The following is a 22,653-nucleotide window of genomic DNA, read 5'->3' on the forward strand; positions in this document are numbered from 1 at the left end:
GTGCGGTGTTGGTGTGCTTGATCGTCATCAGAGATGTCTCCCTTGCATAAGAGCACATACAAATTTATATCCAACGCGAACGTCGCACACCAAACACATTTTAGTTGTTCAGTATCCTCCCCCAACGGCGACGGTCATACGCAGACGGGCTTGCAGGGAACGTCTGTTTAGCACCCATCCCGCGACCCTGTTGCTACGCTTATGGGTATAGGAAGTTGGGAATCTGCGACGTGACTGTCAGTGCGCCCCAGCATAACGTCCTTTCGCTTCACGCATTTCATAACGTTTGGTCCGTCGATACAGCAGGACGGCATGCTGTCTTCAGGAAAATATTTAGTCCCTCCGCGCGTACACTTAGAACTTCAGAAGTTGCGGACCCCTTGAAGAAATATCTGAGATGTTCAACGACTCCTGTTTGAATGCGTGGTAAATATCTGAGGACAATGTCCAGCTGTTGACACCTTTGTTCAGTACGGTGCAGCGTGTTATACCGTGTTACGCGTCCCGTTTTATGTCACTTGTACGCTTCGTCTATAAAGATCATAAGACACGGTCCGGGGTAGGGGAGCCACATTCTGCAAGCGAGAGCGGTTCAGAGGAAAGGGAAAGAAGGAAATGCGACACACACATACATTAGATGATGATAAGGTGGGCAATTCACCAACGCTGTGGTGGTACATTGTCCCCTTGCTCTTTGTGAACGGGTGAGGGGATGATGATGGGAGGAAAGGCGAGGGAAATAAAATGTGCGGGATAACCGCCGTTCGTGCCCCCCAAACGCTATAATGCAATGAATAACTGGAGGAGATATAAATCCAATGAATCATTGTACTGGTGTACCAGAAGAAAGCGATGCGACAGTCTGCGGATCATGTTCTACTTTTGAAAGACCCTTGAATGCACACACTCGTTATGGGTGCCAGTAAAAAGGGGGAGACTTTGGATGCTCATTGCCCTGGGTGCTTAAATGGGAACAGATCCGTAACGAGTGCAGGGAAAAATTGCACTTTCCAAGTGAAATCCGTTCTATATTGACGGCAAGCACTTTCGAGTCCGTGTCTGAATACCACAATTATTTTTTCCACTACAATCCTCATGGCAGCTGTAGAAGCTAACTACAGGTTTCCCCTAGTGGACATAGGGGATGCAGGGCATCAGTCGGACGGAGGAGTGTTTAGGGAAGGCGCTAGCTTCGGCTGTACTCCAAATACATATTCCACCACTATAACTCCACAGCCTTAGTTGCTTGTGCGCCATTAAAATCGAACCATCATCATCATCACCACCAGAACTACTCCTTCGTTTTCACGGTGTTGAAGCATTTCTCTTGGGACCGTACTTATTTCAACTCTACCTTTCGAGAAGCCTGGATAAGAGCAAAATAATTCACAATTACAAGTTTTCTCGAGGAAGGCGCACTGCAGAAAATGCGTTCGGTATTTTCGTGTTCCAGTGGTGCACATTTCTGGACCCTATGCATGAAACTCTGGATCACTCTGAAAACATGATCAAAGGTGCTGTCTGCCTCCATAACTTCCTAATGGACGACAAGGTCTATGCCCCTAGGTGTTCTGACACGGAGGGTGGAGTTAGGATATTGCAGAAGTTGATACTACCAAGCTTTTTGGGCAAGCTACAGTTGCTCATCAGCCATGGCTGTGAGGGACCAACTATCAGACGGCTCACCATTTCATATGTATAACAGTTTGTATGTACTGTAAAAATATAAATCGAAATTTTCTGCAGGTTAGTTGAAGTTGTCGTAGTCGTACTCTCCTCTTCGTACCTGGCCTGACCACCATCTACATAACTTGTGGTTTGAAACGAGCACTTGTTAAGGTGTCGCATCGGTACAGTACCTGCGCCACTGAATAAACAAATGCCTTATTCGGACATTTTGGTTTTGATGGAGCCGTGTGAGCGAGTCTGTTTCAGTGATGGCCGGTGCCTTTCTCTTTCTCCGGGAGGTGCATTGGCTCCCTTTGCTGGCATGTTGCAATAGGGACTCCTTTTCTGCACTAAAGGGACTCCAAACCCAACTCAGTTAAGATCGATGTATAATAAACTTGCCGGTGGAAGCACATGTCGTATCCAACAAATTTTCATTGAACCCTCTCAATAGCTGCTGACAGTGTCATAGATGAAGTATTCCGAGCAGTAGTAGCGAACACTAGCCTACTTCGTACAATACATTTATGCAGATTCGCCAAGCACATTCGATTACAAAAGTCTTCGACAAACAACGACAACAAAATTCGACACACAAAACCTAAAGAACACAAATCAGCATTGCACGTTGCAATAGTATATGGGCCTGAAAGGTGTGCACGCCCAGGTGTCATATCGAATGTATCTGTGAAATTCTAGTATCCCTCAGCAAATAATCGAAGTGAAGGATCTCGCGTTTTCTTCCACCCAAAAAGGATTGAGAATCTGTAACAAAACATTTGTTCTCGAAAAGGTAGAAAATTACACCTTTTTTAGGGTGTAATGGAATGCGTCGTATCAAAAGTTACCCTCACCTCTTTTATAGTGTCGCGACTATAGGCAATACGAGTCAGAGAGGGACACGCAATCCGGCCGGCGACCAGAACTAAACTGGTCGCGCGGTTTTAATGCTCGGGCCAAGAGCGCTACCGGCGCTGGTGATGACACAGGTCATACGGCCGCTACAAGGCAAGCGATCTGCTACAGGCAGAGGGCAATAGCGGGATGCGGATAGCGGGACATGACGGGAAGCGGCCGTCGAGGGCGGGCCTTCGGGATGCACAAGTGGCCATAGGAAAGACTCGTGCAGCTTAGGAAGTGTGATCGGTGCAGCAGGATCAGGATTCTCTAGGTAGGCGGGCTTGAACTGGTGAAGCGAGATGGTGTCTTGCCGGCCGTTAGGCAAGACGGTGAAGTGCGCTGAGGGTGCTTCCGGATTACAGGAAATGGCCCAGAGTAAGAAGGCTGCAGTGGTCTCTTGGGGGCATCGCAGCGGACAAAAACGTGAGTGAACGTGCTCATATCAGGGTGCTGGTGCTGGCTGAGTAAGTGCTGCTCGGGTCGGGGCGGGTCGAAGAACTGCCATGACACGACAGAGGCAGGGGACATAGTCGAGAATGGTGTCAGGGAGCGAGAAAATCGCCGGGAAAGCGCAAGGTGGGCCCATAAACCATCTCGGGAACCGTGCACCCAAGGTGAGGCCGAAAGGCAGCCCGGATGCCAAGGGGCGCGAGGGGCAGTATCTCGGGCCAATGGTGTTATAGGCCCGCAAGGCGACCTTCAGCTGACGGTGCAACCGTTCCACCAGATCGTTGGAGGCAGGATGGTACGCCGTGTTGTGAATCCATCGGGTGCCCAGAGCGTTGGTCAGGGCGGCAAATAGTGCAGACTCGAATTGGCGCCCACGATCGGTCGTTACCAGTGACGGCACGCCTAAGCGCGAGATCCAGGCGCTAACAAGGGCGGAGACGACCGTGGGATCTGTCGAGTCGGGGGTAGAACGGCTTCAGGCCAACGGGTGAAGCGGTTGATGATCGTGAATATGTATATGTAACCCTGGCACAATCGCAAGCAGCACACAATAATGGGCCCATATTGGCTGGTCATTGGCGATACGGGTGCAATATGGGGCCCGTTCCGCCAATATTGGGAAAACCCTGGCAATATGGGCTCCGTATTGCCTAGTTTGAGCCAATATTGGGAAAATCCTGGCAATGTGGGCCCCAAATTGTCCGTGTACACACCATATTGACTGAAAATGGTACGTACCCGTGTTGCCCAAACGCCCAAGCAGCACGGCAAGATTGGACGTTCAAGCGTGTGAAATGCCCAATTCAATACGTCGTTACATCCAACAACTCCCCGCAGATGATAATCAATGTTCGAAACAGTCAACATACGTGGCAATCCCACTGTAACATTCACTAGAACTCGACAACTCAACTTTCCACTTTCTGGAAGCAGCCGCCATCTTGCTTCGCGATGCCAATGTCACTCGCTCGAACCGACTGAGAGCGAGTGTGGTCGTTTGAGCGCAATCACGCGTCCTATAACTAATGCGCATGTGCGACAGTCGGATCGGATGTTTCATACGGGCTAAATATGGCTCCTCCTTCCTAATGATAACGGAATTGTGGCAGGTCAAGTAAAAAACACAATGTTTGATAGAAAGGGATGGCTCTTCTGTAAAGTTAGATGCTTTCACGTTACTGCAAGCAGTGTGAGTTGCCCTGGCGTATGTCCGCCACCGTCACGGAAGTGCTTCGCTCCTTTGTACTCTCGGAGCGCGTTGGAAATTTGTGTCTCATAGACTGTTGCCATCCCAACGAAGGCTTCTGGGGGATGTTTGGCATTGGCAGTTCTGTGGGAGTGCCCGTGCCCTTCAGTAAGACGGGCGTAGCACCCGTTCTTCGTTTTTGGGGCGATGCAGTGTTGTTTTTGTAATTCTATGCAACGTGGATCAATGAGATCTGCAGAAATTAAAAAGCAAAAAGAAGACAAATAATATCAGTGGTGGATATTAAACCGGATAATGCTTTATTATTACACGGACTTCCCGTTGGCGTTATCACAGAAATATTGGCAATGTGGACAGCCCATATTGGTCCAATATGGAGCCTGGTTGCACTCCCCATATTGGTCCAATATTGGCAGCCCATACTGGAGCGATATTGGCAATCTTGGCGGCCCATATGGGTCCCGGCAGAGGCACGACGAGATCTAGATCCAACCTACTTGCATGATGAACTAGCACTGGAAACGGGACAGAGCGAATAGACGACAGGACAGGTGCTAGACTTCCAACGAAAGAATTGATTGGCAGCATAGTACTGTCTTTAAATATGACACTCGGATGGCTAATACGTCATCCGCACACTTGTCATCATTTTCCTTGTTCCACATTTTTAGGAATTTTACTTCGTTATCAGACAAAGTGATAGAAGCATGGCTCACACACTATTGCTCGTTTTTCCTTATTTCGAATGCCTATATTATTTCTCTGTACGCTGATCACAAGAACGACCTTTTATCCTCGTCTCCGGGAATCTTGAAGAACAGCCACAAGTGACCAGACGGGGTACCCCTCAGGCTCCACCAACATGCTCCCTTAGCCTAATGTTTAAACACCTCCCTGTCTGGCCAATGTATGATTTACTACAGGTCAGCGGTATTTCATAGAGCACATTTGACTTACATGGAACAAACTTCTTCAGATGTTTTATGTCACATTGAAGGACGTTCTTTCTATGGCAGACCATACTGCTCAATTTCCCTAATTTTTCACTAAGCACCTGTTGCTAATGCAACGGACATATCATGATCATCATGAGTACAACACGACTGAGCGCATGTCTCGCACATCACATCCTGACTATCATCCGTCGCGAGCGTTATTCATTCTGGAAATAAACATCGTCGTAACTAGTCACGTCTCTTCTCGACTTGGTATCAACAGAAATTGGTGCCGTGACCAGGATACGAACCTGGGTTATTGCGGCGAACCTGGGCTGTCCTGTCGTCTCTTCTCTCTGTCCCGTTCCCAGTGCTAGTTCGTCATGCAAGATAAACACCCATGCCCGGTTTTTCACTTTGATCTAACCTACGATGGGGCAGAACCTGTGGGGGCAGGAATGATGCGGGGGCTGGTCGAGTGTGACGTGTATTAGCATACGAGCTTTTTATTACCGTGTATGAATATTTCAAGGACATCCAGCTAATTGGTCTCTTGTGATCTCATACTGTTACTGTCATTTTATCATATGTGGTAACTGTCTCCGGTAGTTCTTAAATAATCATCTCTGATTTTACTTTTGCCATCGTACATACCATTGCTTGGCGCTCTATAGCCTTGGTAGCTTTTGCACCAATAAACCCTAATTATCCACCTATCTATCTTTTTTATTATCATGACATTCATATGTGACTTTGCACTTCTTTCATACTATACTTCAGTGTGTTTATTCCCTTGTACTTTAGCGCCATTACAATGTGAAATGCCGTGCTCCAGAAAAAGGGAGTAAGCGCAGACTATCTTGTGCATGATGATGAAGGAACGAATAACCGTGAGACGCGGGACACGCAGACGAACAAGAAAAGTTCTCACAAAACTTTAAGCTTTCTTTCTTAGAACTTTTCGTGTTTGTCTGCGTGTCCCGTGTCTCTCGGTTGTTCGTTCCTTCATCGTCATGCTCCAAGTTGCTCAAAAACGTTGTGCTCCGGCGAGCACCAAGGCAAGAAAACTTCCTGCTCAGAGGTGCTTTTAAACTCAAATTTGACTCTTCTTAAAAGTGCCCTCAAAGCAGTTTCCCCCGTAACACAACTCAAAGCATAGCTATCGCTGCACCAGCAAAACAGCAGTAGATTTTTTTTTGTTCTCTTTGTACGTCCACTTACAAACACGACGAAATCACACCGTGACCTTCAAAGTGACATTGCTACCTCATTAGCTTGTGTGGTGTTGATGGTTTCTGTAGCGACACACCGGGGTGAAATTTGACGCGAAGTGCACAAATCTTGTTATTAAAAGGTTGAGCTCATATCCGACCTGAGCTCATATCTGTACCTGTACGGTTTACGTTCAAGAACATGTATAGCTTGGATGTCTAAGTACATCAGAAGCACGTGTGGTCTCAGGCGAGTAGGAATCATTGAAATCTGTATATTCGAGAAGTACAAAGGCATTCGTTCGGACCTGGTAAGATGTGTGTGATCGACGTCGGTTGTTTGGAACTTATACATGATTTATGGTTGGACTTTATTATTTTGATTCTTCACGACTTTACTCATGCGCTAGCTACTGTTTGGCGCATCATATTCACACAATAAGTGCCCAGCAATCACCATCTTCACGGTTCATGTTTTACATGAACTTAAATTCCCACATGTCACTGATGGGTCATAGGCAGCGTTATGTTCGGTGAGGACGTGTAGCATTATAAGATATTACTGCCAGTTAGCAGGTTACACTGTACTCCGCCATGTTGCGAGAGGCCAAGCGGCCCCTAGAGGAGAATCTAGGAAAGCTTAAAAAAAAAAAAACGAAACCTCTGGTTTCTTTGAGTGCACATGTAACACCTGCCTCCCACCTCCCAATGCTGACTGTAGTACATCAGCCATACAGATGGTTCCCTACAGCGAGACGGACGTGCACTGTTCATGTGTGTCCTTTGTCCTGCTTCGTCATCACAGGGCACCTGCAGCACAGACTCAGTTTCCGCATACATGCCCCAGGCTACAAATGTGCTGGAGCCGCTCCCTTACCCGTGGCTCTTTCAGGCATGTCACCACAATTGCATTCTTTAGCTACAATTTTCAGAACAGACCTGTAGTCGATAGTGTTCTACGCCGGTTGTTGTGTCTCCTGTAGGCCTGCCAACGGCCCACCAACTCTGATGGCGTGGTCTCCAACACTGTTTTAGTGTAACTCACCGGCCGCACATATCTTGGAATAATCAACCTGGAAAGTATATGTCGTACGTCTGCTGCCTACAAAAGAATAGGAGTAGCGCCCTCTTCTTTTCTTCACTTGTGCTGTTGTTAGCTTCGCCGTAGAACTGTGGCCGGTCGCAGCTTGAACCAGCCACAGCCTGTTGGATACGGTGTAACTGTTCCGCATGCTATCGTAATAGTTGATGTGCTCGTCAAACCATTGGCACGCAGGGGCTGCCTGCGTCCGGCAGCAACGTGTCGACAAGAACACGGCTGTATTAAAGTGTAACCACATAACTGAACGTAATCCTTTTTTAATTCGACTACTCTGTCGCACGCCCTCCCTGAACATAACGCTGGCGACGAGAAAAATCTTGACCCTTCGCAGGGTCAAGATTTAAGATCTAAGATCATTTAACCGAGTGAAGCCCCCGGTTAAATGAGCCTCAGCCAATCATGATCGATGAATATCACGTTGGGGACCGAAGCCAATCAAAAGCATAGAGCCGGAATTTGGCGTAAAATGCCAGTGACGACACTATTTTCGCAGCGGCGAAACCCGCTCCCTGTGCCTCGCCTGGTTGATTCGTGGATTTTGACCACGTGAAGGCAGAAATCTCACCCGTTTTACTTTTGCCCAGCCGCGATTATTCACAGTTATCAATATATATGTGCGGCATAAAATCTCCAATCATCATCTGAAATCGCAGTCAATGGTCCACCGTATTCAACGTCTCTCGAGGAGGACGAGAGGTCTGAGCAACTTGTATCGCGCCACCAAATCAGTGGAACGGACGGCGCGTTCAAGCTCATAACCAGTCAGTAGGTAAATACGTCATCCGCTCAAGCATGTTGTCTTCTTCTTTGGTACTCACGTAACAACAAATGCGAGTACATATATTCAGGTTATCTTGTCCAGAAGGTTGGAAGGCTGGATGTGAATTAAATATTCTAAACATAATAGTTATTCAAGACTGTTTTCCTTTCTTTTTGAGATAATACTTACATACAATATCTATGTAAATACGATAAATCATATATTATAATTGTTATAAGCACCACGCTACATGGCTCACCTTGCAGCATTGGTGCACGTAGCGTAGAACGCGCGCACGAAAAATGCTTCATGAACAACGGCGAACTTCAATGGTGACAATCAACGTACACTACGCGTATTATTATTTGAGGTTTCCGACGTAAGAATAGAGAAATAGGTTACCGGTTTACAGAGCGACGTAACGACCATAGAGGTGATGCCGTCGTCGGACTGGTGGAACTTTGTGTGGTTTCTGGCGAAGATGTGCGTTGGCGGGCACAGGCAGTGGATGCGCACAACGTTCGCCATGCTGCCACTTGTGGTGATGAAAGACCTGCTGCTGTACACCACTTCCTCTGTTGTGCAGGTGCTCAGGCGGGGTGCACGCTCACAGTACTGAAAGGATGCATTTCCATTGATTACACGACTCATGTTTAATCTTTTATAAACGTTTATTTTCAATGATTACCAATTACCAGTCATCTTCTCTCAGCTTTTTTTTTTTTACTTTTGATCACATTGATTTTCATTCCTTTCATTAGTCTCAAACGAACCTCACTCGATTTTGTAACTACGTCTTGCTTCTCGATCCAGCTCAGTTGTTCGGCGACCAGCTTCTTATATTTATAGGCATATCCACTATTTAGAGTATTTACAGTTATTTATTGTTTATGTAAGGTTGGTGAATTTTTATCCCACACATGCCATATTTATCGCTTTCATTTTCAGTTAATTTACTTACCACTATTTGACTCACCGGAGCCTTATCACTTGCGCGTCATAAAAAAGCTTCAATTGTCATCATTTCATTAATTATTGCTGCTTTGACGTTATGAAAAGATTTGTTCAACAAAGAGTTTTCGGAAAAGAGGAAATGTTTGATCCTCCTGAACAATGCCTCCAGCCACGGCACTCCGATATTTGTACCAGTAACTTTGTTTTTCCTTTCAACTTCCATGAATGACTCATGTCATACGGGAGCATTGATAAAGTTTCTTTTCCAGCAAGTCCCCTGCCATCTACAAATGCTGATCTTATAACCGCAACTGCACCTGGCCTCACGGCAGGCGAGTGCTGTCGAATTCTGAAGAGTATTGCCCTAAATGCTTGTGATGAGGATAAAGTGAGGAGGTGTGTCGGTTGCGAGGCGGTTGAACCATTACACGCTATATCCGCCTATTAAAACTTAGAGTAATTAACTGAAGCGAATGAAAGGTGTATACCCACGATTGAATCAATCGAAAGTAGGACATGCATGTACAAGAAACAGTACACGTAAGCATGACAAGTAATTTTCAGCAGTTTGCTCCAGTGCGTATAGTTTTACTTCTATTTCTGTCATCGTGTTCAGGCTTCCGAGAACTGCAGCGAACTGTGACGACTGCGATTTCTCGTCGCGCTCCGACAGCAATGAAACGACAGATATTCATTAAAAGGGGTTGTCACACTTCCATATAGTGAATGTTTCACCAAACGAGTTAAAAAAAATGTAGTAAAAAATCTACTTATCGGACAGTTATGGGACCAGCGACATTCACTTTTGCCACGACGACGTAGACCACTCTGATTAATTTCCTATCGCAACACGTTGAACTATCTGAATGTAACCGCGGCTATCGTGTTCCCTCCACGTCACGAAATGACGTCTACGTCTCATTCTCTTACAGGCTCTCTAATAAGGGAGAGGTTTCAAACAGCCGTCATGATCATTCCTCTTCCACGCTCTTCTGGTCACCTGTAGGTCACGTGTGCCAACTACGAATATTGCTTTTGTACAACAACACTCGTGTTTACCCGCGATACACAGCAAAAAACAAAAACTTGATGCTCACTTTCACTGTCACTGCTCCTGTAGGTGTACTGTCGCGTGTGTGTGAATCGACGCACCTGTTCGCATCTGCACCGCTGCAACTTTTATTCCTACAGTCCTGCGCGTCGCGCTTTTAATATTTTTATTTGTAGCTCTCCTGTGGCAATCACAGTCCGCTTTCATTGCAGTTGTGCATGATGTAGTCCAAGTGACCAAACAACAGTAAGAACTAGACAGTTGATGTTCTAGAGTGTTGATAAATTTTCCTACAAAATTTGTTCGTGATGAAGGGCTTCGTCGTCTCTGCCCCGTTCCCCGCGGCAGTTCGGTGAAAACATAATGATGAGCCTCAAACGAGGATCGATGTCATACATTGTTCAGAAAGATTAGTAATGCTTTGCAGAACAACGTTACCGAGGCGAGCTTAACAACATACTACTGAATTCTACTCTTGCATACTACGAAATGTAATTCTCCTGTCACAGGGTCAGTCTTTAATTATCATGGAACTCAATTGTCATTGAACGTGCGTATAGCGCCACAAGGCATGTAACGTGTTAACCTGTCAGGGAGCATTGGGTCTAATGCCTTTTGAGAAGTTGACGCTTTACGCACTGGCTGGCGCTACACGCATGTTCAGGGACTATTGGTTCGAATGATAATTGAAGACTGCCCGTATGACACGGGTGTAAATCTTGTTCCACCGAGCAGCCAACAACGCGACCCAGTCTTCCATAAGCGATATGTTACCTTATACTGGTCGTTGCCGTGTGAGACCGTCCTGCCATCCAGCGGATCCCAGACGAGGGGACATTCATTGCCAGCACGACACCGACACAGGGGCTCCGCATTCACTCCTGCCAAGTTGAGTTGCACGTAGCCACACACGCTGCGGGGTAAGCACTCGGGCAATTCCTGCAAACATTTACCTCATTGTTATTCCAAAAAGCGACACACAATGCGGAAACTGAAAGATGCACTTCAGCACGGATATTTGGAAGGGTGCCTTCCTTGTTCTGTCTCTTGACATGAAAATTCCGTCCTTCCTATGGATTCTCTGGCTGACACTTAGAGTAGCACAGACGTCATTTTTAACACCCTGCTTTCTTCCTATAAGGCTGTTAAGTGGGCCAGTAAGATGCACCACGCGAAGTAATTCACACCACAGAGTCGTAATCATCGCAGAAATTTAATTTAAAGTATACCGCGAAAAACCGACATGCGTAACGGCGGTGGAGAGCAGTACCAGCCTGTGATCTGCCTCGAACCTCGCAGTGACACCACAAGGATCACGCTTGTTGATTGGTCCAGAGAAATGTTGCCTGCTACTCCACTGTCCTTTGCTACTCGGCTCTTCGGGGTTATGAAAACGCATTGCTCCTGGCTCGGTCATGATTCGGCCGCTCCTCATATCCCCAATTCTCGGGGAGAACGGGCAAAAATGGCTTACGGCGGCAAAGGGACAAGGCGCTGACCTCCACTGACCGGCGAAACAGAACGAGTTCTCCCTGTAATGTCATCGATGAAGTGGCATCATACCTTGGCCTCCTCGTTATACCCGGAGTGGTGAGTTAAGGGTGAACGCGGGTAGCCATGCTTGTGTGCGTTTGTTTCTGGGAAACAAATTGCCCACATCGAAACCTTTCGCGGTATCCGGTGAAATGACGCCCACACTTTCATCAGATGTCTTCATCTGAATTTTTTTTTTTTTTGATGCCCCTCTGTACTCATTTGAAGGGGTTGTGACACTTTGACGGACGTACTGACTACATCGTCTACACAGTGTGTTGTACGCAATCATATCCAGGAAAAAAATAATAACTTTTTTACGTGCCGCACTGTACGATATGTAAACACGTGAACACACATATGCTCGTTAAGCTCTGACATCAGAGCTCCGGTCATTCCCGTTGGTAGTCGTAAGGACGTGACCTCACTCGCGCTTCGTCACCGGCGCATGAGATTTTATGCGCACGGTGACGGTTTTGTACGCCTCTATCTAGAGTTATGCGCTGGTGCGGTTCTATCTGCGTATCCGCGCTACATCCTGATTTGCGGATGAAAATTGTATGGTATGAAACCCGCGTGGATAAAATGTGGTTGGAATCGCGCGGATAACCGTATTCTATCCGTAATCGTCTCTGCTGGCGTCCCCTAGGTGGCGTCGCGGTTCCGTGTGAATCGAGAATCACATGCTGGAGCGCGTCACGCGCAGCGTTCCACTTTACTTAACTGCTCCTACCGAACTCCATCGGTCGATAGCAATTCACATTTCACACAAAACAGAGCTTGAAGCAGACTTGTACACGTTACTACGAAAAAGTAATTGATTACCGTTACCCTGCACGAAAAAGTAATTTGTACCGTTACAAATTGCCGTTGCCGGAAAAAGTAATGCAGCAACGTCTAGAAATGTAACGCGTTACTTTGTTAATTACTTTCGATATCTGAGAGGAAAAGTACGAACAGAAGTGTATTTAACGTCCTCGTGCTTAACCGTGAGCGTACTGCAATCTGCAAGTCACCGAGAAATTGCATGAGCTCACAGGAATCCTTGAATGGCGTACAAGAGAATATTAAATGAAAATCGTCCGGTGGTCCACCGCAATTGATATGTTCGTTGAGTTTCAACAAGTGATGATACATCAGACCTTGTACGACAATATTGAACGTCTGTTCATTCGATATCATTGCAAGAATTGGTAGAAGAAAATAATTGTGCAGAGGCTGTAGGGGAACACATCACGTGATAAAATGTTTTTATGTAGTTTCCATTTCAACTGTTAGGTGTAATTTCAACAAATCGGTAATGAATCGTGCGATATAGAATGCTTGTATATGATAATTTGATCCGATTGCTTTCTTGATTAATGCAATGCCAATTGCAATGATTACAATTACATCTGGTCTAGTGTATTTCAATTCTTCGTTAGCAAACATCAAAAACTCCACCATCAATCCCAATGGCCCTTCCAATGTTCCTTCAGCCCTTCAATGTGCCCTTCCTCAGAATATAAATACTTAGGCGTCACTTTTACGTCAGATTTAAAATGGTCCAAACATATATCTTTAACGTGTTCTGCAGCTATGCGAAAAGTTGGCCATTTGAAGCGAAAATTACGACAGGCTCCTTCTGAAGTGAAGATATTGTCTTATAGCTCCTTAATTAGATAAAAACTTGAATACGCCAGCATTGTGTGGGATCCGCACACGAAATCCGATATTGCAAAATTGGAAATGGTTCAACGTAAGGCAGTGCGATTTATTTTCGGGAAGTAATCAAGGCAGGACTCTCCTTCCGTCCTTATGTCGAACGCAAATATTCCAACCTTACTGAAAAGGAGAAAAATTCCTGGTTTAAAATTTTTGTTTCGGATATTTAAGGGCAATATCAGATTTCTTCCTTGCAAGCGCGTTCCTCACGTCATCATCTTCCTTACTCCTTTAAGCCGTTATTTGCTGGTACGAATATTTTTAAAAACTCGTTTTTTGTGAAAACGGTACCTGAATGGAACTCGTTGTCTTTTGGTGTTGCGAACTGTACAATAGACGAGTTCAGAAAATCCCAGTGCTCTTTGCGCACGCATTGCACCCTGGGCGCTTGCTGAGCGGGAGAACGAAGAATAATCCTTCACATTTCGGTTTCGCTGACCTTGACACGTCGTCGACAATGGACCGGTAGGGGAGAAATCGGAACAGTTTGGAGGCCACCCGTTTCTTTCGTATTAGTAAACTCCCACAGTTCAAAGCGACGCTAAGCACTCTGGGGTTTTCTGAACTCGTCGATTAAGCAATTTGAGGACGGTGTTTCCGTGTTGTCTGATTAACAACAGTAGTTTTGTATATTCTTGTTATTCCCCTCCTGCTTGGGCAGTGCCCGCAGTATCATGAAATAAATAAATAAAATAAATAAGTAAATGTTGACGTGCAAATATTTTTATAACTATTGTAGATTCGGCATACAAGTTCTTGCACCTTCAATTCCGTAATTTGTACCATATCTCCGAATACGACCATGTCTAGGACGTGTTGAAATGCTGTGATAATAGAATCATTTCGTTGCTCGCTTCTTTTTCGAAGCAGCTTTTTATCATGTCCTCCCATGACCTATGATAGCGAGTACCAAATCCGTCCATCTCTTCGCTGAAACTTCCTTGTTTGTTCTGTTTCTAGTGTGCTTCTACACTTAATTAAATCATATCTGTGCTCATTTTATTCAGGTTTAGAATGTTATTAATATCCCGCTGTGAGAATTATGGAAAACGATTTACAGAAGATGCGATGTGCAACGAAAAACGTGTGCTTCCATTTTCTCTGCTGTGCACAAATGTCACACTTCAGTCCGTCCTTCCCTATCTTGACTTGGCTGTGGGCGAGTTTATGGCCTTCAACTACATTATGTACCAAGACCACTGGAGAATTTCCCTGTCAGCGGCTTCCCTCTCTCACTTCAGTTTTTCGAATCCACTAGTGGGTCCGGAATGAAAAATACAGGTTTCTTTTGCGTATTCGCGCTGCTTGTTTAGAAATGTTTGCCTGAATTAACTACTGCTTTGCCTTTGTTTCAGATGATCACTCGATTGATAACTCGAAATATTCAACGAGTTGGGAAGGTATTTCTGATTTGTGTCTGTTGATTTCCTCTGTAGAAAACTTTTACATTAATTTGCATTTCGGATGTGTTGTTTGTTCGTGGCTTCTGCGTGTAGAAATTATTGTTGCACAGTTATCATAAAAAATGATGTAATTTGATTCTCTTTTTGAACGGGTAATGTTTCTACCATTGAATAAACTTGCCTTTCTCTCATTGCTTCAGATGTTCACTCGATTGATACTTTGGGAGTTGGGAATTATGTATGTATGATCTATTAGTTGTGTCTGTTGATTTCTTGATTGATTAACAATAATCTGAGATACATTAAATTCGCAATGTTTCTCGTTTTGATTAAGTATTGTTTCCGCCGATGGTAGCATAATATTTCTCGCTTGCTTAGATAATGTTTGTATAAAACCAGTTTGCAGTGATATTGATGTATGTTTGTAGATTTTGCTTGCTACTGTTTATTTTGATATAATTCTTATTGTGTTCTTGAGTTCTCGAATAATGCTAACGTCTATTTGCGATAGTTGATCAATAAAAATTTCACCTCTGTGCAAAGTTGACCAGTCTTAAGAATACTCCCCTTTGGAGGAAAGAATGTGAAAGAGAGAGAGAGAGTCCCCCACTCCATAGATTGACAAAGGACGTGCGGTTTCTTCTCTTTGGCCTGTATAGAGGGGGAGATAGAGAGCGTGACCCCCACCAGGCTCAAGTAGCAAAGATAGCTGGCTTGGCTGCACTGTGTGTTGGATGCCTCCGTCAAGGTAATGTTTATAGTGCCTGAGTAGGATGAAAATTGTATATTGTTCGACTAAATTAGGTCGCAAGGATGATTTTATGATAGTTCAAAAGATAGATTATTTCCATTTCAAGTTATTAAATTTGTAATGTTTCTTGTTTTGATAGTTTGTTTCGCTATTATTTTCCTTCATGTGTCTGTTGTTTACACGTTGGCAGATGCGCCGTTTAGAGTGTTTCTCTGCTATTCAGCGTTAGCTCTGTGCCAGTCACAGTATTAAATTTGTAAGTTTCTCGTTTTGATAGATTGTTTTTCAATTATTTTGCTGCATGTATCTTTTGTTTGCGTGTTGAATGAGACGCCGTTTAGAGTGTTTCTCTGCTCTTCAGTATTAACTCTGTGCTGGTCACAGTATTAAATTTGTAATATTTCTCGTTTTGATATATTGTTTTTCAATTATTTACATGTATGTCTCGTATCTCTTTTTTGGATGATGCATGGGTTTCGCTCTCTATTAGTGCTAGTTGTTGACCGTGTTTCTCGTTATTTCCTTGCATATGTGCTATTCACGTCATAAGAAACTGATTGTGTCGTGTTGGAATATTCAGCTTAGCTTCCCATATTCTTTATTATGTGTATTGTGTTTCTTCTGTTTCATCTTTTTTGTTGAGTTTTTCTGCTTCACACTGAGTCACAACATAGTTCCTGCCATTATTGGCTTTAATAAATATACTTCATCTTGTACTTTTGTGTATGGCTATCCTTTGCATATCTATACTTGCATGTAAACCAGCCACCACACGGCTGTTGTAAGGAAAAAATGCCTGCGAAGCTGGCCCAGGTGTGATGGTAGCATCGCCTGGGTGTGTTGGCAGTGTGCATGTCTATACTTGCATGTAAACTGCACACAGCGCAGCTGTTGTAGCGGGAAAAATACTAATGAAATCGGCCCAGGGTGAAAAATGTGAATGAAGTCGGCCCAGGTGTTGTCAGTGTGCATGTCCCTACTTGCGTGTAAACCGTGCAGCTGTTGTAGCTGGAAAAAATACGAATGAAGTCGGCCCAGGGTGAAAAATGTGAATGAAGTCGGCCAAGGTGTTGTCAGTGTGCATGTCCCTACTTGCGTGTAAACTGCCTACCACACGGCTGTTGTACAGGGAAAAAAATTATGAATGAAGTCGGCCGAGGTGTGACAGCACCATCGCTTGGTGTGGTTGCCGGTGTGCATGTTGCTGCTTGCATGTAAAGTGCCCACGCACCACCTGAAAAAAAATCGCCAAAGAAGTCGGGCCAGAGTGAAAAATGCACAATGACAAGTGCACACTCAGCCCTTCGGCCTGTTGGTAAGCACCCGGACAGCCCCTCACCTGCACACCACTCACTTGGAAAAAAAAATCGCGAGAATTCGGCCCAGGTCGAAAAATGCGCGACGGTAAACGAATGCACTGCCCTCCGCCTACGTGCCGACCACCGATCACTTCATATGTATCTGATTAATCCCAAATTTGTGCCATATTCGAATATTCAACTTAGCTTCGATATCGTGCTCGAAGTTACGTACGTTTATCAGAACTTTGTAATTAAAACTCCACTATGGTGCTCACATATAATAATGTTAGACTTTTTATAATAAAACTTGTAATTTTGATTGTAGTCGTATTGATTAAAATATCTTCTTTGATAAAATGTGCTACCCCATTTTAGTTTTGATTAACTGAAAACTTGTATGATTACTATTAATAAAACATATTGTGTATGATGTGTGATACCCCTTCAATGCTATAGCATCATACCTGTAATAAGTATCATTTTTGTTACTTTATTGAATAAGGTGCCTGCAAACAGCAGTGCCTATGCAGCAGTGCACCAAGTCACCTACAGCAAGTCACAGCTTGAGGTAACAGAGGACCTCCTGTCTAAAATGGCATTACGTGTATCGTATTGTGTTTCTTCTGCTTCAGGTTTTTGGCTGGGTTTTTCTCCTTCACACAGAGTCATAACATAATTCCCTGCACTATTGACTTTAATAAATATATTTTCACTTGTACTTTTGTGTATGGCTATCCTTTGCATGTCTATATTTGCATGCGAACCACCTACTGCACACCTGTTGTAGCGGGAAAACACTTCCAAGTGAAGTCGGCCGAGGCTGAAAAATGTGCGAGGGTAAGCGCGCACGCAGTCCTCCGGCCACGCGCCGCCCACCGGTAAACGCACGGACAACCCTCCACCCTCGCGCCGCCCGCCAGACGCGAGAAAACATACGCGAGTGAAGTCGGCCCAGACGCTGTGAGGGTTCGAACCAGGCACCTAGGGTCGAGTCTGACCACCTATCTATACTACTGGCGCGCTCAGATACGACGGGCAGCCGTCGAAGCTTTGGCTTTCTACGCTTGTGCAACACTTTCTCGCCGTTGATGTTACTTTTATTACTGTTACTGTACTGTTACAGTTATTGCACAATTCGTCGCTGTGGTCAAAGTGCTTCTCGCAGACACGCGCGTGTGTGTGTGTGTGTGTGTGTGGTGGTGGTGGGGAAATGTTGGGTAGAACTCTGAGGAGAGTCAAAACTGAACCGCCCACCTTCAATGCGAGGAATGGCACTTCTCACGGTTGTCAGGATCCGCAGGAAACGCGAACATGGATACCTTGCCACCTCCTCACCTCCCAAATACCCAGAGCGACATTTCGTAACACAGAATGTTTCTGGCATGCTGATAGCACACAGTTATCACGCAACAACGGCACAAACACGTGTACTACAATGGGAGACCCAGGCGTTTCTCTTCCGTGCTCCGATGGCAGGGCCACCACGCGGGCGCTCCGGTTCCTTGGCAAAGCTTCCCCATAGAGTTACGAAGAAGCCGCGTGACCAGGAAGCTATCAAGGGACCGTGGTACTACGGTCATCTATGATTATACCTACGGTTCAACCCACTGTATATGCAGGTCGGATCTGTGAAAGATAGTCCACATGAATGGGGGAGTACAGTGGACTGGAAAATACACTACATTTCTTGCGGAAAAAATCCTAGAGATAAGACGGCTGTCTTGGAATTTGCACAGGGCAGTTAGTTTTGTCTTCCCCAACAATATGGGTTCTTTGGTCACAACGTAATAGACTACTTGGTAATTGGTTACTGAAAATTGTAATTGAATACTCAAAACATTACTCGGCCCGAAATGCAATCGATTACGTTGCAAATTACTCAAAAAAGTAATTGCTTAGTAGTAACGCAATTACCCGTTACGAACAAGTCTTTCTTGAAGACACGGAAGTTAAGCTTGAACGCGGAACCAGTTACGTTGAGAAGGAAACGAACCCCAATGCAATCAAATTAAAACGTTTCTCATCTCAACATTTCCGTCTCGTAAAGTCTTCTCCTACGAGTGCAATAATCACGGATAGGTGAACATACCCCATGTCCACGCGGGTGTGGATATACCTGCTTTAGTTAGCGCGGATGCAGTTCTTACAAGCTCATAAAGGTTAAACCACTTGGGTACATGAAGTTGTCTCTTGCTGCTAGTATTATTACCAGCCTGTATCAAATCTCCCTATGCAATCCTCTGATTGTGTTCTCACAGGCACGAATAATTTTGCGGATGCGGAGATGTTAACCGCGCTCTCCTCAGTCTATTGCCTCCTTCGCTCTAAAACTTGGAATGCAGGTTCGTATGGATGCATATATTTGCACTTTACACCGATCTGTAGTAAGTGCTGCAATTCGATGTAGCGGTTCGATGTTATGGTCTGGTGTAGGGTTCAGTTAATTGCAATTTCAAGGATGAATTAATTTTCGTCCAGAAGTTAAACAGTCAAATTGAATTATTTAACTTAGAATACACGTCACCAAATTAAATTGTGCGCCCAAGAGCACGTGGTACTCTCCAACAATAGAGAGCGCCTTCTCCCCCAATTTTTGCCTTGGGGAACAAGGCTACCGACACTATACAGGAGAATCCGTAGGCTTCTCCAGAGCCGTCGCAAGGCGGGTTTGCACCCAGGGCGGGGGTAAGCGTGAAGTGCCCCTCCCCCTGCCCATCCCACACTGCTCTGTAGCTCCGAAGCTCTGTCTCTGTAAACAAGCTCTGTAAACAAAAAGAAGAAAACGCTTGTGTGCACTGCCGAGATCGTAATTTCAAATTCTCTTCGCTTTATACTGTTCAACCTCTCTAGCGAGGGGCGGTTGCCCGCTTCGCTCCCTCCCCATCGCTACGGCTCTGTGTTTCTCAATTACAGGCAACAGTACAAGAATTCTAAGAAGTGTCCAGCACGGACCATTCCCTAGTTCACGAATGTGCATGTGTGTGTGTGAATGTTAAATTGGCGGGAAACAACGTCATTCCGCCAAACACGGAAATGTGCAACGGGTCAGTGCGTCGTGTACTCGATATGCTACCAGGACGGATCATCATACCTCTGTAAGAAATGTCACGTCGTTGCAATCAGAACAAGAATACCAGTTAGGCCCAAGTTGTAACACTTCGCCATGCCGCTGGCCAGAGCGGTAATCGACCATTGGCAGATGAAGTAGCACATGACGGAAAGTAATTGTTCGGAGGTTGGAACAGACAGACACCACACAAGCCTCAAGTTGCCTGGGAACATGAACAGTTCAAAGATGGCAGTCACCGCTGCCTGGCTTTTTCGGAGTAATACACTTCACGATCAAACGCCCAGCGCCCAAGGGAGTCCCAATTATTTGCCCAGGATGGATGTGAGCGTCTGCCAAAAAGATGCATGGTTATTGTGTCGGATGTTAACTTTGTTCCTCCTCATGCACGCGCAACCAGATTGGGATGGCCAGCCATTTACATCTTGCAGAACTCACCTAGCGAACATTTTAAAAGATGCTTGGCATTGGATCCTCTGGGATTTTTTTTTTCTTTTTAGGGAACAAGACATTTTTCGTTGGTAGTTCCACTGGAAGGGCAAACATATTGAAAAAGGATGTCTACTCTGCGATGCAGCTGACTTCGAGAGGCTACATTTGTCTTGAAACTGGGAAGAAGGGAAGGCAAACCTTGGTAATGCCTTCAAAGCTTTTTTCTTGTACTTTGGTGCCCGTTTAATGACGTGTTCGTTTGCGTTGAAACAACGATTTACATCAGATCACTTACTCTGACGGCGGACCGAACGTTAGCCTGAACGTTCTGCCAATATACAGCGGCGCTGGCTCACATTCTATTTGAACTGTAAATGAGGGAAATGTGCTCTTGTTAAGAGGGAATCATTTCTTCGCAAGACAATAGAGAAAGTTTGTTCGCACAGCGCTCAGAAACGGCGTAAAATGTCGTCAAAGGAGAAGTACTGGCGTGTTCTCCTTGCTTTACCCTTGTCAATGACACATTTTATAGAATTTCAGGACTATCCGTTGATTTGTATTGAGCCCGAAATCGCAAATATTTTAGTGTGCAACACTCTATCGAGATGGTAGCTAGTGTTCGAGACGCACCAAACTTTAATTTATTAAGAATCTACGGCTCAACCTTGTCCTCTAAAAAATAGTCATTGACTACAGAAAAGCTATGAGAACACGCAGTACCAATGTTATTATCATTGTTTAGAGCGTTCACGTGTCTTGTGCGAACGAAAATCGCCCATAGATTTCTTAAGAAGTGATTCCGCCTTAAGAAAATCGCTGTCCTTAACGAGCACTGTGTCAGCAATGAGCTTTGGTATGAGCTGTCGGCTTTCGTCAAGCACGTCACGTCGTTGCGGTTGATAAACGAATTTCGGGAACCAGATTACAGTCGAAACTCGTTAATGTGATGACGGCCGTACCCGCGGATTTTCGTCATAAAGCGAACTGTCACATTAGGGAGTTTTATGAAAACGTAGAGATTTCACGATAACGTTTTCGAAAAAACGATAAGCCAATCACGTGGTTCTGTTGAATTGGCTGACATCATGTTGTCGATACCTCATTGACTGACAGCCATACGGAGTCGGAATCGGAGGGTCCTTGCGATTTCTTAAAACTCTGTATTCAAGGGACCCAAAAGTGAATATAAACCTATCGAAACTTTATGTTCAGCGAAAAGCTTGAACCTCCAAAAGTTCAAATATCATAGAACTCCGCTGAAATCGCTGTAGTTTTTCTGTAATCGAATTTTCCATAATTGCATGTCCAGGGAAACCGAGTCTGTCAACAATTGCATGACCCTGCGCCATCTGTCGAAGACGCATGTAATACGGGTACTTCCGGTCGCTAATCCGGCGAAAACGGAAATGTCAGTGGGCATTTGTGACCACCTTTTACGCCGAGAATGTCGTGCCTCTTGAACATGAGTGCGCTGGAATTCCGCATTCGAGAACTGTCGCTCACAGAAATTCTGTTCGTGCGTAGCGTGCTGGAAAGTGTGTGCCACTGGTGTGTGCTTCGCAGTAGAAGATTCCTCGTCCAGAGATTAACCGGAGTCACATTCGTCTTCACCAGTAGCTCATCGTTCCGTGAACATCGACTATTTTGTGAAATTTCCATGTATCAGAGAGAAGCACTTGTGTAAGCCGAAACAAGCGCTGTTTTTTTCGTCGTGCAGGTGTTCATGTGTGAAATGCAAACCGACGGATACCACGGTTTTTGCTGCCAAGAGGTAGAGAATGCGTGTGGAAAGCGGACAGCCAATTGCATCACAACTAACCAATATTTCGAAATACTGTGCCTTGGCACCGAAGTACTGCAAGTGTCTTTTACATACATCCGAGAAACTGAAGAGCATTGCTACATACCCGGCAGAGCCGTGTGGTCTTTACGCGCTACTTGAACGACAAACTGGACGGAAAACCCTTATTTCTGCAGCAAATTCCGTTATATCACCTGTCGGCCATTCACAAGAAGGATATGGGGTGTTCCGAGAAAATTCAATAGAAAGTACTCCACTGGATCTCGATCTGCGTAGTGCATGCTATTTGGGATGCTTTCCCATCAGTGCGCAGAGTTGTACAAATGTTGAGGTCAGCAAATTTTCATTTCTTGCTTGCTGCAAGTATCTCTCGTTGCTTTTTCTTTGCTGTCATAGCATGTCACATAGGGGTCATGGCATAGC

General features: G+C 45.1%; 1 protein-coding gene across 1 annotated transcript in view; it reads right to left on the bottom strand.

Annotated features, from left to right (window-relative positions):
- The window catches only part of LOC135367143 (U-scoloptoxin(11)-Ssd3a-like), a 237,949-nt gene that overhangs the window by 20,542 nt on the left and 194,754 nt on the right, over positions 1–22,653 (bottom strand). Inside the window, exons 3-4 of the mRNA XM_064600265.1 lie at positions 11,013–11,177; positions 8,636–8,848 (exon numbers count right to left, since the gene is read on the bottom strand). Of these exons, the coding sequence (XP_064456335.1) occupies positions 8,636–8,848; positions 11,013–11,177 (378 nt within the window). The remainder of the gene's footprint in view (positions 1–8,635; positions 8,849–11,012; positions 11,178–22,653) is intronic.

This window comes from Ornithodoros turicata, chromosome 1, assembly GCF_037126465.1.
Source record: "Ornithodoros turicata isolate Travis chromosome 1, ASM3712646v1, whole genome shotgun sequence".
NCBI lineage: Eukaryota > Metazoa > Arthropoda > Arachnida > Ixodida > Argasidae > Ornithodoros > Ornithodoros turicata.